The 12344-nt window shown below is 41.7% G+C and overlaps 1 protein-coding gene across 1 annotated transcript in view; it reads left to right on the top strand.

Annotated features, from left to right (window-relative positions):
* Positions 1-12344, top strand: part of nipbla (NIPBL cohesin loading factor a) — a 32903-nt gene that overhangs the window by 5179 nt on the left and 15380 nt on the right. The window contains 16 exon segments of the mRNA XM_020602442.1: positions 771-920; positions 1145-1310; positions 1824-1924; positions 2026-2137; positions 2779-2942; positions 4249-4397; positions 5625-5715; positions 6038-6259; positions 6510-6767; positions 6845-7596; positions 10372-10585; positions 10759-10935; positions 11128-11301; positions 11627-11788; positions 11902-12005; positions 12102-12188. Coding sequence (XP_020458098.1) covers positions 857-920; positions 1145-1310; positions 1824-1924; positions 2026-2137; positions 2779-2942; positions 4249-4397; positions 5625-5715; positions 6038-6259; positions 6510-6767; positions 6845-7596; positions 10372-10585; positions 10759-10935; positions 11128-11301; positions 11627-11788; positions 11902-12005; positions 12102-12188 — 2997 coding nt within the window. The 5' untranslated portion in view covers positions 771-856.

A 12344-nucleotide genomic window follows, 5' to 3' on the forward strand; every position in this document is an offset into this window, starting at 1 on the left:
ATTAGTGAAAGTCAGTATGGCTGCATATTCAGGTTGACCCATTGATCACTCATCATAGTTATATCAAATGCTAAGTTATTATACAAATTTATCATAAAGCGTGCTAGATAATATTATAATAATGATAATATACTATATACAGATGAAAACAATGAGATCATTTTTAATTGTGAAGTAGAGAACATGGGGCAGCACGGTGGCACAGTGGTTAGCACCGTTGCCTCACAGCGAGAAGGTTCTGGGTTTGGGCCCCACGCCGGACCCTTCTGTGTGGAGTTTGAATGTTCTCCCCGTGCTTGCGTGGGTTCTCTCCGGGTACTCTGGCTTCCTCCCACAGTCCAAAGACATGCAGCTTAGGTTGATTGGTGTCTCTAAATTGCCCATAGGAGTGCGTGTACATGTGTGTGGTTGTTTGTCTATGTGTTAGCCCTGCGATGGATTGGCGACCTGTCCAGGGTGTACCCCGCCTTCACCCGATTGCCGGCCGGGATTGGCCCAAGAAAATGAATGAATGAATGAAGTAAAGAACATTACCTCAATTGACCAGATCTAATGAGACATCTTGTCATTTACTGCATTTGATGTCACTGAATAATAATGATTATTTGACCATTTTACTCTCCTTTTCTCTTATCCCCTATTTTCTCTGCCTTTTACTCCTTTATAAATCTAAATTTCTCCATCTTTTGTCCTCTTTCCATATCCCTTTCCATCACTCATTCTGTTTTTTTTGTCTCTCTCCCTCCCTTACAACCCTCCCTCTCTCCTAGGTGTCAGGAGATGTGAGGACGGGTGTCGTCCATCGACTCCCTGATCTACCTGTGTATCAACACACTCCCCCACCCTCACCTTCAGCATGAATGGGGATATGCCTCATGTTCCCATTACCACTCTTGCTGGGATCGCTAGCCTCACAGACTGTGAGTGACACACTGTTGTCCTTCAAACATGTTGCCTCACCTTTTGTTCTGTGTCCTCTTCCAGTGTAAAATGGCAAGCTGAAATATTCTGTCTAAACAGATGTAAAGATGCAATTGTGATTGCAAACTGTTGCCTTACTGTTTCTCACCCTGTCTTTTTCTCATCTTTAATTCTTTACCTCCCCACCTCTGTTTTCTCTCACGTTTCTCTCTTCTTGTCTTAGTGTTGAACCAGCTACCCCTCCCTTCCCCTCTCCCAGCAACCACCACTAAGAGCCTCCTATACAATGGGAGGATTGCGGAGGAAGTTACCTGCCTACTGGGATGTCGGGACGAGAATCTGGCTTCCCAGCTAGCTCATGGCCTCAACCAGGTCTCCACAGAGCACATGTGAGTATATAACTAGAAGTGTCTACATGGCAGAATTGTGGCTTATAACAGATAACAAAGCCCTACCCGAAGATCTGAGGCAACATATGCCTGAAAGTTGTTTGGCATTCAATATTAGAACTTGGGGTCCATTATAACTTGGCTTTAAACATGATCAGTAAAAACACGTAACAAGAGAAGAGATGCCACTATTAACATATGGAGATGAAGTGATGTTGCTTAGTTTTTTACAAATTAAAATATAAAAAGAGGATTTTTTTAAAGAAAGAGAGACATGAAAAACCTAACACTGATGCTAGAATAGATGTTGATGCTTTCCTGTGGGCATATTTCCTAGATGTACTTTAGCAGAATCTCTATGCATTAACCAAGGTTGATCCTCTCATACTGCATGTTGTTAAATTTTCCAACCCTGAATTATATAACTACATAACAATAAAATCGGTTCTATGTTTAAAATACATGTTTGCATTCAGGTTATCTTGTGACTGAACCTTTTCTGTATGTTTTCAGAGAGCTGAAGGACAACCTGGGTAGCGATGAGCCAGAGGGAGACGCACCACTGTTGCTGCAGACCATGCTGGCCAGGAACCCTGGCATCTTCAGGGAGAAAAGTATGGAGACACTTGCCTGTTGCACATTCTAACATGAGTCATATAGACAAACTTTGTGGTGATATTTTTAAACAAATGACTGTTTTTCTATTCCAAACTAGATGTTATGCAGCAGCCAATGGTATCACCATTCAAGATGACCCAGAATTCCATGCATAGCCCTGCCCAGTCTGCAAACTTCCAGCCAGCTGCCATTTCTCCCAATCCATCAAGGTGGGTCAAGATGCAAGTTTGCAGTTGCATCACAATATGTCATTGACATACGACATTGATTTATTTGTGGCTGCCCACCACAATATCAACATGGACCGCCACATATTGATTTTCTGTTTTTTTACTATTTAAAATGAGTAAAAACTTATTTCATCATAGAGCTGTGCACTGTGCATTGATTTGCCCAGTTGCTCCTGCCCGCACTCACACACATACAGACATATACACAGTGACAACAGACCATTTGTGATCACCTCCCCCTCTCCATGTCTATTTTAACACTGCTCTGTTGATCACGGAGACCCAACTTTTCTAAGTTGTTAGCAAGCTAGCTAAACTAGCATTAGATTACAGTTCTCTTACTTTTGCCTTATAGTTGTATCCTGTGTACCACTTTGTAACTGTGTTTAGAAGAGTACTATATTCATAATTTTTGATTTTTTTTATTTATTTAGGAAAGACTATGTGGTATTATTATTATCTAGCTTTATGGATGATTTGCTATTTGTAGTGTCATATAACAAGCAAAAGATAAGAGAAAGATATTGTCTTTAAGTGAAATAATGTTTCACTGTTAATGCAATTTCCTTCTATTTGCTTGCTTATCGTCTCCCACCATGTTCTCCTTTCACTTTGTCCAGCCGGTTTGTGGCACCGCAGACTGGGTCCAGTAGCCGGTATATGGGCCAACAAAACAGTCCAGTACCCAGCCCCTACACTCCTCAAAGTCCTGCAACTGCTTACATACAGCAGTATCCCCACCAACAACCACCGAGCTACAACCAACACCAACAGATACAACAAGGTGTCTATGTGGGTGTGTTTGTGTGCATGCATGAGGCAACAGAGCTTGAAGTATGGATGGGTGCTTCCTTTTCTATGTTTGTTCGCACATTTTCAGATTTGCATGTGAGGTTTGTATGTGGTTGAGGTTGACATGCTAACAACATATCATTTGACAGTTAGAATGAGGTATTCTTGGAAATATTGTGGTATGTGGGTGTCTTTCAGTTTCACTTAAAAGGTACACATGTACAGGCACAGATCCCCCTTTTATTAGAAGACCCCATCTGAGGGGCTCTATCATTTGAGAGGATTTCACGACTTCTTATTTTGAGCTTGTGAAATACCATTTTGCTTTCTGACATAACATCATCTTTGGTAAGATAAACATACACTGTAATGATAAGTGCTTTTAGAACAGTTAGAGAATCGCCACCTTAATCTGGTGGAGAGGTTTGTAGTTTGTGGCAAGCCTGGAATACATAGCCAGCTTGTGTGGGGTGGGCCCCTGGTAGGGTCTCCTGAGGAAAATGGTCCTAGAGGATTGTCTAGATAAAGAGTGAGTCACGAAATCCAGGTGGGTTTTCAGGTGGATTGTTCAGCGCTGTCACCCTTATCTGGCTTAGGAAAACTGGAGCCCCTTTATGGAACCAGAGCTGGGAGGAGAACTCACCAGCGAGTGCTTAGTAACTGGACTTTGACCCATGTCGCTCAGTTAGGTACAGCCCAAAAAAAATTATATAGAGCTGTTACCCCATGGGTCCACTTACAGAGTGACAGACCACAGAACTGCTTTTCTGCTCTTTGCAGCATGCACTGGAATGACTTGGATATGAGTCAGCACCTCTTAAATCTTAGGCCACCACTAAGACTTAAAGGTGCTGCAGCTGAGCTGGAAGGCAAAGTGTTAGATTAGCAAAGTGTTAGATTTGCCAGAATGTGTTTTATCCATCACCTGTGATCATGAGCTTTAGGAATTAAAGAAAGAGGCCGAAATTAGTTCTGTCATTTCAGTATTAAAAATTTGCTGATCTGTTTACTGTCCCTTTAACAGTTTTATTAATAGAACTGTTAAAGAGTCCTGTTGTATGGGTTTATTCCATGGGCAGGGTTTGGCTAGAAAATTTGTCCTCCAAACATTAATAGAAGGCACAAGTTAGAACGGTGACAATTGTAGCTCCTAATATTAAATGTAATTGGTTAAATTATTGGTGCTTTGCATTTAGAGTGCGTGTAGTGAGAACATTTTTTTTCTTTCATCATCAGCTGTGTTATAAATGGCTCACTAACAGATCTTTTTAAATGACCTCTTTTTTTTTATTTGACAGTGTCTGTGGCCAGTCCCATGGTTCCAGGTGGTATACGAAATATCCATGAGGGCAAAGTATCCGGGCAAATGGCAAACGCTGCCAACCATCACTCAGAGAGACATGGCACTGAGGACTACCTGAACATTGTACACCGGCTGGGCAGTGAGGTATGACTGAAAGTCTAAAATGAATACATTATAATTTTACTTCCTAACCAAGGCAAACAGTCACAGTGATAATGCTATTTTTAATAGGTGAAATTTATTTATTTATGTTGGGATATTTGTAGTGTGAGCTAGAAAGCCAAGTAGCATATAGAGGGCATGCATATGATCTAAGTCACTGTCCCCGCTGTCATTTCTCAGATAATAAATATGCTTAGGGTTTCTTGGTGGTTATAGTTGTGTGTTTTAGTGCTTATTGGTTTTTTTATAACTTTATCTTAAATGATTTGATTTGATTTATTCTTTCAAATGGGTTTAGGGATCTATCTTGTAGTATTTATTAGTAATTTCAGTTAGTGATAGATTTTTTTTTTTTTAATAGCACTGTTTTTGAAGTGAAATGTCAGTGTTTTTTCTTACTGGGGAGGATGCCCTGGGGAAAGGTGAAAGATATTTAACAGAAAATATGGGTATCAATATATACAGTGATCCCTCGCCATATTGCGGTTCGGCTATCGCGGACTCGATATATCGCGGGTTTTCAAATATATTATATGTAAAATATTATCGCGGGCCCCTCACAATACCGCGGGTTTTCCGCGGATTTTCTGGCTCCTGTCGGGCCCACTTTGCTTCTACGCATCCGTACGCGACATACGCCAAGTTTTGTACTCTGTGTTTTAGTGCATTTTTGTGCCTTTATTAAAGCCATAAGATGTCACCTAAACGTTCTACGTCTTCCCAGGATTTTGGCAGCGAGCCCAAGCGTCGTAGGAAGATGCTAACCATTGCTGAAAAGGTTGAACTTTTGGACATGTTAAAAGGACGAAGTTATGCGAGTGTCGGCCGCCATTACGGCATCAATGAATCCAGCGTTCGCTACATAAAGAAGGACGAAAAGAACATACGGAAGACGGCAAGTGTTACAGTTAATACGACGGCGAAGAGGGTGGTAACTTACACTATATATAGCATGCACATAGCAATGAGGTTCTGCTGCAGTGTTTGGTATAAATAAATCAACATTCTGGTTCTGAATTATAGGAAAGCATCCATGGCAAATTTCCTATTAGTTTTGTAAATATAATGCACCAGGTCAGTGCCTCATAGGAGAAGCTTGATTGTGCACAAATTGGACCTTCTATCTGGACCTATCTGTGTTAAGTTGAAAGTCCAGCGTTAAAACTCATAAATGATAGTTTTCATCTGTATTGTTTGTGTGTTGTGCAGGAGGGGGACTCTAGCATGAGGAATCCTTCTTTCCCTCTGAGGTCTCCGCAGTCCGGGTGCTCCCCAGCAGGAAGTGAAGGAACGCCCAAATGTAAGGAAGAAAAGAAACTACAGTGCATATATCCCACCTTTTTATTTAGGGAAGAGCTGCTTCTGGCACTGAAATAGTAATCATTTTAATTTTATAGCAACTTGAATAGTTTGAAGCAATTATCTCTCAAAAGGTCGCAGTGACTTTTATTTCAGTCTTAGTGATTGTCTTCCTATATAGCATTACATATTATTAGAGTTTAGCACCTCTAGACACAGCACTGTCCGTTGTTGTCACAGTGCCTTGTCCATATAGTTGCGCTTTCTTTTCACATTCATTTGAAGGATAACTGTATTTTTTAATTGGTGTTGCTTCCTCACAGCGGGTTCTCGTCCTCCACTGATTCTACAGTCGCCACCTCCCTATGCACCCTCACCAAGGGAGGGAGGACCAGACCAGAAACAACATCTCCAGCAAAGGAAGAAACCCCCAGCGGTAAAAGAAGAGAAAGATATGTACGATATTGTTAGCTCTCCAAATAAGGACTCTACAAAACTGACCCTCAAGCTTTCCAGAGTCAAGTCAAATGAGTCTGATCCCCCTGGTAAGTGAAACTTTTATTCCATTTTCATCACAGCAGATCCCCATGTTTTTGCCATGCTGTCTTCTACACCTCTAATTTCAAATGTAATCACTTTCTCAGTGATTTAATAAATTAGCAGCACTAAGAAGAGGTATGCTATGCTAACATGTAATAAATAAAAATAAACAATTTCAGTCAGAACCCATAGTGCATTTGGAACCATCAGCCCTGTTAAATACAACCATTTAAAAGTGTTTTGTTAAAATCTTAGGTGAGGTTGTGCCAGGCATGGACCAGAACTCAGACAATATGGAGGCAGAGCTAGGCTTTCAGCAGGTGCCTGTTCTCCAGCAAAATCTCGGAGCCAGGTTGCAACAGCAGCAGATCTCCCAGCAAGCAGGTGGTGCTATTGGTCTCCAGCCTCCCACTTCCCCTTATGATGAAGCAGAGCTGGATGCCCTTGCTGAAATCGAAAGGATAGAACGAGAAGCGGCTAGTGAGAAGTGCTCCAAGGAGGTGCAAGATAAAGGTGTGTAGGAAATCTCTAAATATGATTAAAGAACTTTTTTTGAATATCTAGTTTTATTTATGCCTTTCTTTTTACAGACAAGCCACTGAAGAAAAGAAAACAGGACTCTTTTCCCCTGGAGCCAGGCGCAGGGGGACCAGGTGGCCCCACAGGTGCCCCAGGCAGTGGATCAACAGCAGGGGGCAATGCTGGCAAACTGACACCACAAGAGGCCACCGCAGCTGGGAACGGTGCCAGCCGCCCTCCCCTCATGGTGAGCATCGACCTTCAGCAGGCAGGCCGAGTTGACGGCCAGCTCGACCACTGTCTGGCTGCCCCTATTCCAGCCCTTGAGGCCCAGCGCTGGCCTGAAGAACCAGCGAGTGGGGTAGCTGCAGTAGAGGGTTCTGACACGGCTTTACGGTTGAAACCAGATGGCCGACCAGAAGTCATCAAAAACAGGATCGATAAACATGACAGTAGGAGAGAAGGTCGGGAGTCATCAAAGCACCGACATGATGATAAATCCTCTGACCGACGGGGGGAGATGCCAAAGTCATCAAACCGAGGGGAGCATGGACGAGACAGGGATCGAGAAACTGACAGAGACAGGAGGCATCGAAGTGAGACTGGTGGGCGAGACCGACGCTCTCCTGACTCTCGCTGCCGAAGTGACCGAGATAAGTCTGGCTTCCGGGGTTCTTCCACTGGAGAGTTTGGTCGAAGCAGCAGTAGGCAAGATGGTTCCAAACCAGCCTCATCTACTTCTGGGTTGAGACTTCCAGATTCTTTCCCTGCTCAGCTCCTGGGAGGGCATACTGGCGCACTGAAGAACTTCCAGATCCCTAAGGTGATCTGGGCTGACCCAAACCAAATAACTACCTACCTACCAATCATTCAACTGATAGTGCCTGCAGTCTCACTCACTTTTGCTTTCATTTTTGTTTTTCCATTAGTCAGCATTATGTGTAGTCATGGGATTGGTCTAAAAGCATTATTACCTTTAATATTCTGTTAACATTAACCCACACATAACATCAGTTTAAAAGTACAAGTAGTTTTCTGAACATTTTTCTTGTTTTATTTATTACATTCTTAGTTATGCATGTAAGCAAAAAGAAAGTACAGTGATCCCTCGCCATATCGCGGTTCGGCTATCGCGGACTCAATATATCGCGGGTTTTCAAATATATTATATGTAAAATATTATTGCAGGCCCCTCACAATACCGCGGGTTTTCCGAGGAGGTACGTCCTAAACTTTGCTTCTACGCATCCGTACGCGACATACGCCAAGTTTTGTACTCTGTGTTTTAGTGCATTTTTGTGCCTTTATTAAAGCCATAAGATGTCACCTAAACGTTCTACGTCTTCCCAGGATTTTGGCAGCGAGCCCAAGCGTCGTAGGAAGATGCTAACCATTGCTGAAAAGGTTGAACTTTTGGACATGTTAAAAGAAGGACGAAGTTATGCGAGTGTCGGCCGCCATTACGGCATCAATGAATCCAGCGTTCGCTACCTAAAGAAGGACAAAAAAAGGGAGAGGCAGTTATAAAGAATATCTGCTCGCCATATCGCGGTTCCGCTATCGCGGACTCGATATATCGCGGGTTTTCAAATATATTGTATGTAAAATATTATCGCGGGCCCCTCACAATACCGCGGGTTTTCCTCGGGTTTTCCCGCTCCTGTGGGCTCACTTTGCTTCTACGCATCCGTACGCGACATACGCCAAGTTTTGTACTCTGTGTTTTAGTGCATTTTTGTGCCTTTGTTAATAAGATGTTACCTAAACGTTCTACGTCTTCCCAGGATTTTGGCAGCGAGCCCAAGCGTCGTAGGAAGATGCTAACCATTGCTGAAAAGGTTGAACTTTTGGACATGTTAAAAGGACGAAGTTATGCGAGTGTCGGCCGCCATTACGGCATCAATGAATCCAGCGTTCGCTACATAAAGAAGGACGAAAAGAACATACGGAAGACGGCAAGTGTTACAGTTAATACGATGAAAAAAAAAACCCACCGTGAGGGATCACTGTACCTTAAAGAAATTCTCCACTGCTGTTTCTCAGATGTTTCATATGAATGAATGTGTACTAAACCTAGACTGACCTTTCTCTAAAAAAAGACCATCAGTTTCTTTAACCCTATCTTAAGCTATGTTGTCAACAAATGATCAGAGATGCAATCCCCAGCTACAGGCTATAATACACATTCACGTGACCCCACCACAGTAGACTGTGCTGAGCCAAGATGTTATTATGTTAGCCTTTATGTATTTGCTTACATGCATTGTGTTCCAACAACCTTTATTGCACTGCTAGAAAGGGTCATTTGAAACAAGCAACCAATATACTGTAGATATCATAGCAGTTATATTTGGTCACCTAAGCAAATGATATAACATTTCCAGCTGTTGGCGGGTCGTCACCCACACGGAATGCCTACAATGAATAGCATGTTTGAGTGAAAATGTGGCTGTTTATCTGAAAAGTTTGGTGTAAAGCTAGTGTATTTTAGTTGAAGTTCCAATAGAAACACCACTCATCCTGCCAGGATGAAGCTAGCTATTGGGAGATGGAGCTCCAGCTGATGGGTTATGAGGAAAGTGGCTTAGGACAGGAAGACTGAAATAGAACCCCAGTAATAATTCAGTTAAGTTGCAAATTAACGAATGTATATTAGTTATTGGTAGTATGTAGGACATCGCAATGTAAACAATGCCTGGTATTGGCTAAGGATTTATGAATTCCCTGTGATGTAGTTGATTAAAACAAATCATAGTCTGAATTGTATCCATAAGAGAGTGTTCGTTTAGCCATCATTTCTAAGTGCACTGTATGTGTTGTACATTTGTTATTTGCTCAGACTCAAAGTTTGGCATTTTATTATATTGGCAGAATTGTTTGTTTTTGTTGATGAGGGGAAACATTCACATTTGCCATCTCCAGTTTTGGCTTGTCACCCCTAGTGGCAGTCTTTTTTTTCATGACTGGGCTGAGGTGTGTGTATGTGTGTGTGCGTGCCCAGCATGCTGTTCAGCTGTGTAATTTAGGAGAGGTACGGTTGTTAATGTTTGAAATTGTTTGTTTCACAAATTGATATGTGCCCTGTTAAAGAGAGTAAGTCCAGGGTAATTAATTGCTGTGTTATAAAGTTATAACCCTCAGTGAGATGGGTAGGCACACTTAATAGGGGTCCTTTCTCAGTACATTCAGGCTAATGATCTGAAGTGCTTCTAGCAGCAAACTGTGTAATCTGCTGATTATTGAAGTTTTACAGTTGTTGGTTTAGCTCTGCTATGGTATGGAGGGATATGAAAAATTCATACCTTCCATGAAATTACAGCCAGTATACCAGATGAATGGTTATACTGCCCAGCACTAAGACATGGTGATAATGTTGAAAAGCAGTGGAGTATTCCTTTAAGTCTTTGTTATGAGAGATATACTGGAAATTAACATCAAAATCACTAATCTCATGTCTGTTAGTTTGAACCATTTAACTGTTATTATTTTTTGTAAGTATAGCTCATATGAAAAACTGAATTTTATTTAACTTTGATCTTGAAATTTGACAAGCTTAAAGGGCTTTCCTGAATCCTTTAGTTTTTTTTTCTTTTTCCAGATCAAATGTGATAAGGAAAGCAGTGTGTCAACTGAAAGTCAAATGTGGGGCCAGCCAAAGGTTAAACTGGAGAGACTGGGTTTGGTGCAGGACTTTGAGAAGAGGCCCAAGCCTGTAGTCGTTCTGAAAAAACTCTCTGTTGACCAGATCCAGAGGATTATCCGGCACAACAAGTCTGGAAAGAACAGAATCTCCTCAGGAAGGTCTAGCAAAAGTAAGAGCATGAAGCCGCGGAACAGCACATAGTTTTGCTTTGCTTTTGTAATTTCATAGCGTTTTTTTTCCAATCCACATATATGTTTTTTTTGTTGTTGTTGTTGTTGTTCACTTAAAAAGGGCATTACCTTTTTGTTAATGACTTGGAAAATGTTACTGTCAAACTTTCAGGTGGCATGGACCCAGGAGTCCTGAAGGAACTTCCCCCAGAGCTGCTGGCAGAGATTGAGTCAACCATGCCCCTGTGTGAACGAGTAAAGGTGAACAAGAGAAAACGGAGCACTGTAAATGAGAGACCCAAATACGCTGAGGTCAGCTCAGATGAGGACTATGACGCAAATGGAGAGTGTAAGTCCAGTGATTTGATTCACATCAGTTCTCACTGCTAATCTTTTCACAAGGTTTGGTCATTCGATTTTAGAAAGATTCTTAAAATGTAATGAACCTAAAGACGGATTCCAATTTAATGTTGTAAAGGGTTTGTGGGTTTTTTTTGTGTGTGTGAGTTAAGGGCCTGATTTCTTTGTTTTATCTTGACAGCTGCAAGAAAGCGGCATCGCCGAGACAAAGACAGGGCCTGGGAGTTTGAAGAAAGGGAGCGCCGGGGTTCAGGGGAGCATCGGAAAAGTGGGCACCGGGACAGCCGGCGAGGCTCAGGGAGTCGCTACCGAGACTCCTCTGAGGAAGACTCACCACCACCCAGCATGAGTGAAAGTCTGTAGTCAAGTCATGTGCCACAGCATGTTAAATTATGTTCATCTTTATTTTGAAATGTTTGTGACAACTGCTTTCTTTGTTTTTGTTTGGTCTTTACAGTTGAACCTAATGCCACATTAGATATGGAGTTATTATGCTCATATACAGACAAAATTAATATCAGACTAGAAAACATTCAAGGAAATGTGTCAATTTTATTCATTAGCATCAGATTATGTGACAATGTTAGTTTCTTAAAATAAATGAGACAGTGTTTTGCTATCTGGCACACAATTAAAAAAACAAATGGCAAAAGAATTAAGATAAAAATTCTTTTACTCAGTTGCTAGAAAACTGAAGATGAAGGAGAAACAAAAGAAACGGAAATCATATGAACCCAAGCTGACCCAAGAAGAGCTGATGGACTCGTCCACATTCAAGAGGTTCTTAGCAAGCATTGACAACATACTGGAGAATCTGGAGGATGTGGATTTCACAGCCATGGGTAAATATCACTTCCCATTGGCTCTCACACTGCCACTGTGGTCCACTTTATACCAGTACATCAACCTCACCATATTCTATTGTGATTCTGTGTACCGTTTTGTTTTCCAGCAGCAGATGATGATGAGATACCTCAGGAATTGCTGCTTGGTAAACATCAATTGAATGAGCTTGGCAGCGAGTCTGCCAAGATTAAGGCCATGGGCATCTCCAGCAGGGTATTGTGTTGTATATTAATCTCATACTTTAGTTTGACTGTTGCAGATGTGTGATGTTGCTTCAGATGTAGGTCTAAATGATGTTTTCTGTTGTAGATCCCATCGGACAAACTGGTGAAGTTACTGAACATACTGGAAAAGAATATCCAGGATGGGGCCAAGCTCTCCACCATGATGAACCATGTGAGCACTCTTGCAGTCTCTTCCTGTGTTGAATGTTCTTTGGTGCTTAATTAACAGGAGATATTTTACATTTTTTTGTTCTACAAAATCCAAAAATACTAAAAAAAAATACTGTCACTGGCAGGAAGAATGTATGAAAATCTTCAGCCTCCATTA

Source organism: Monopterus albus, unplaced genomic scaffold (assembly GCF_001952655.1).
Source record: "Monopterus albus unplaced genomic scaffold, M_albus_1.0 scaffold56.1, whole genome shotgun sequence".
Classification (NCBI taxonomy): Eukaryota; Metazoa; Chordata; class Actinopteri; order Synbranchiformes; family Synbranchidae; genus Monopterus; species Monopterus albus.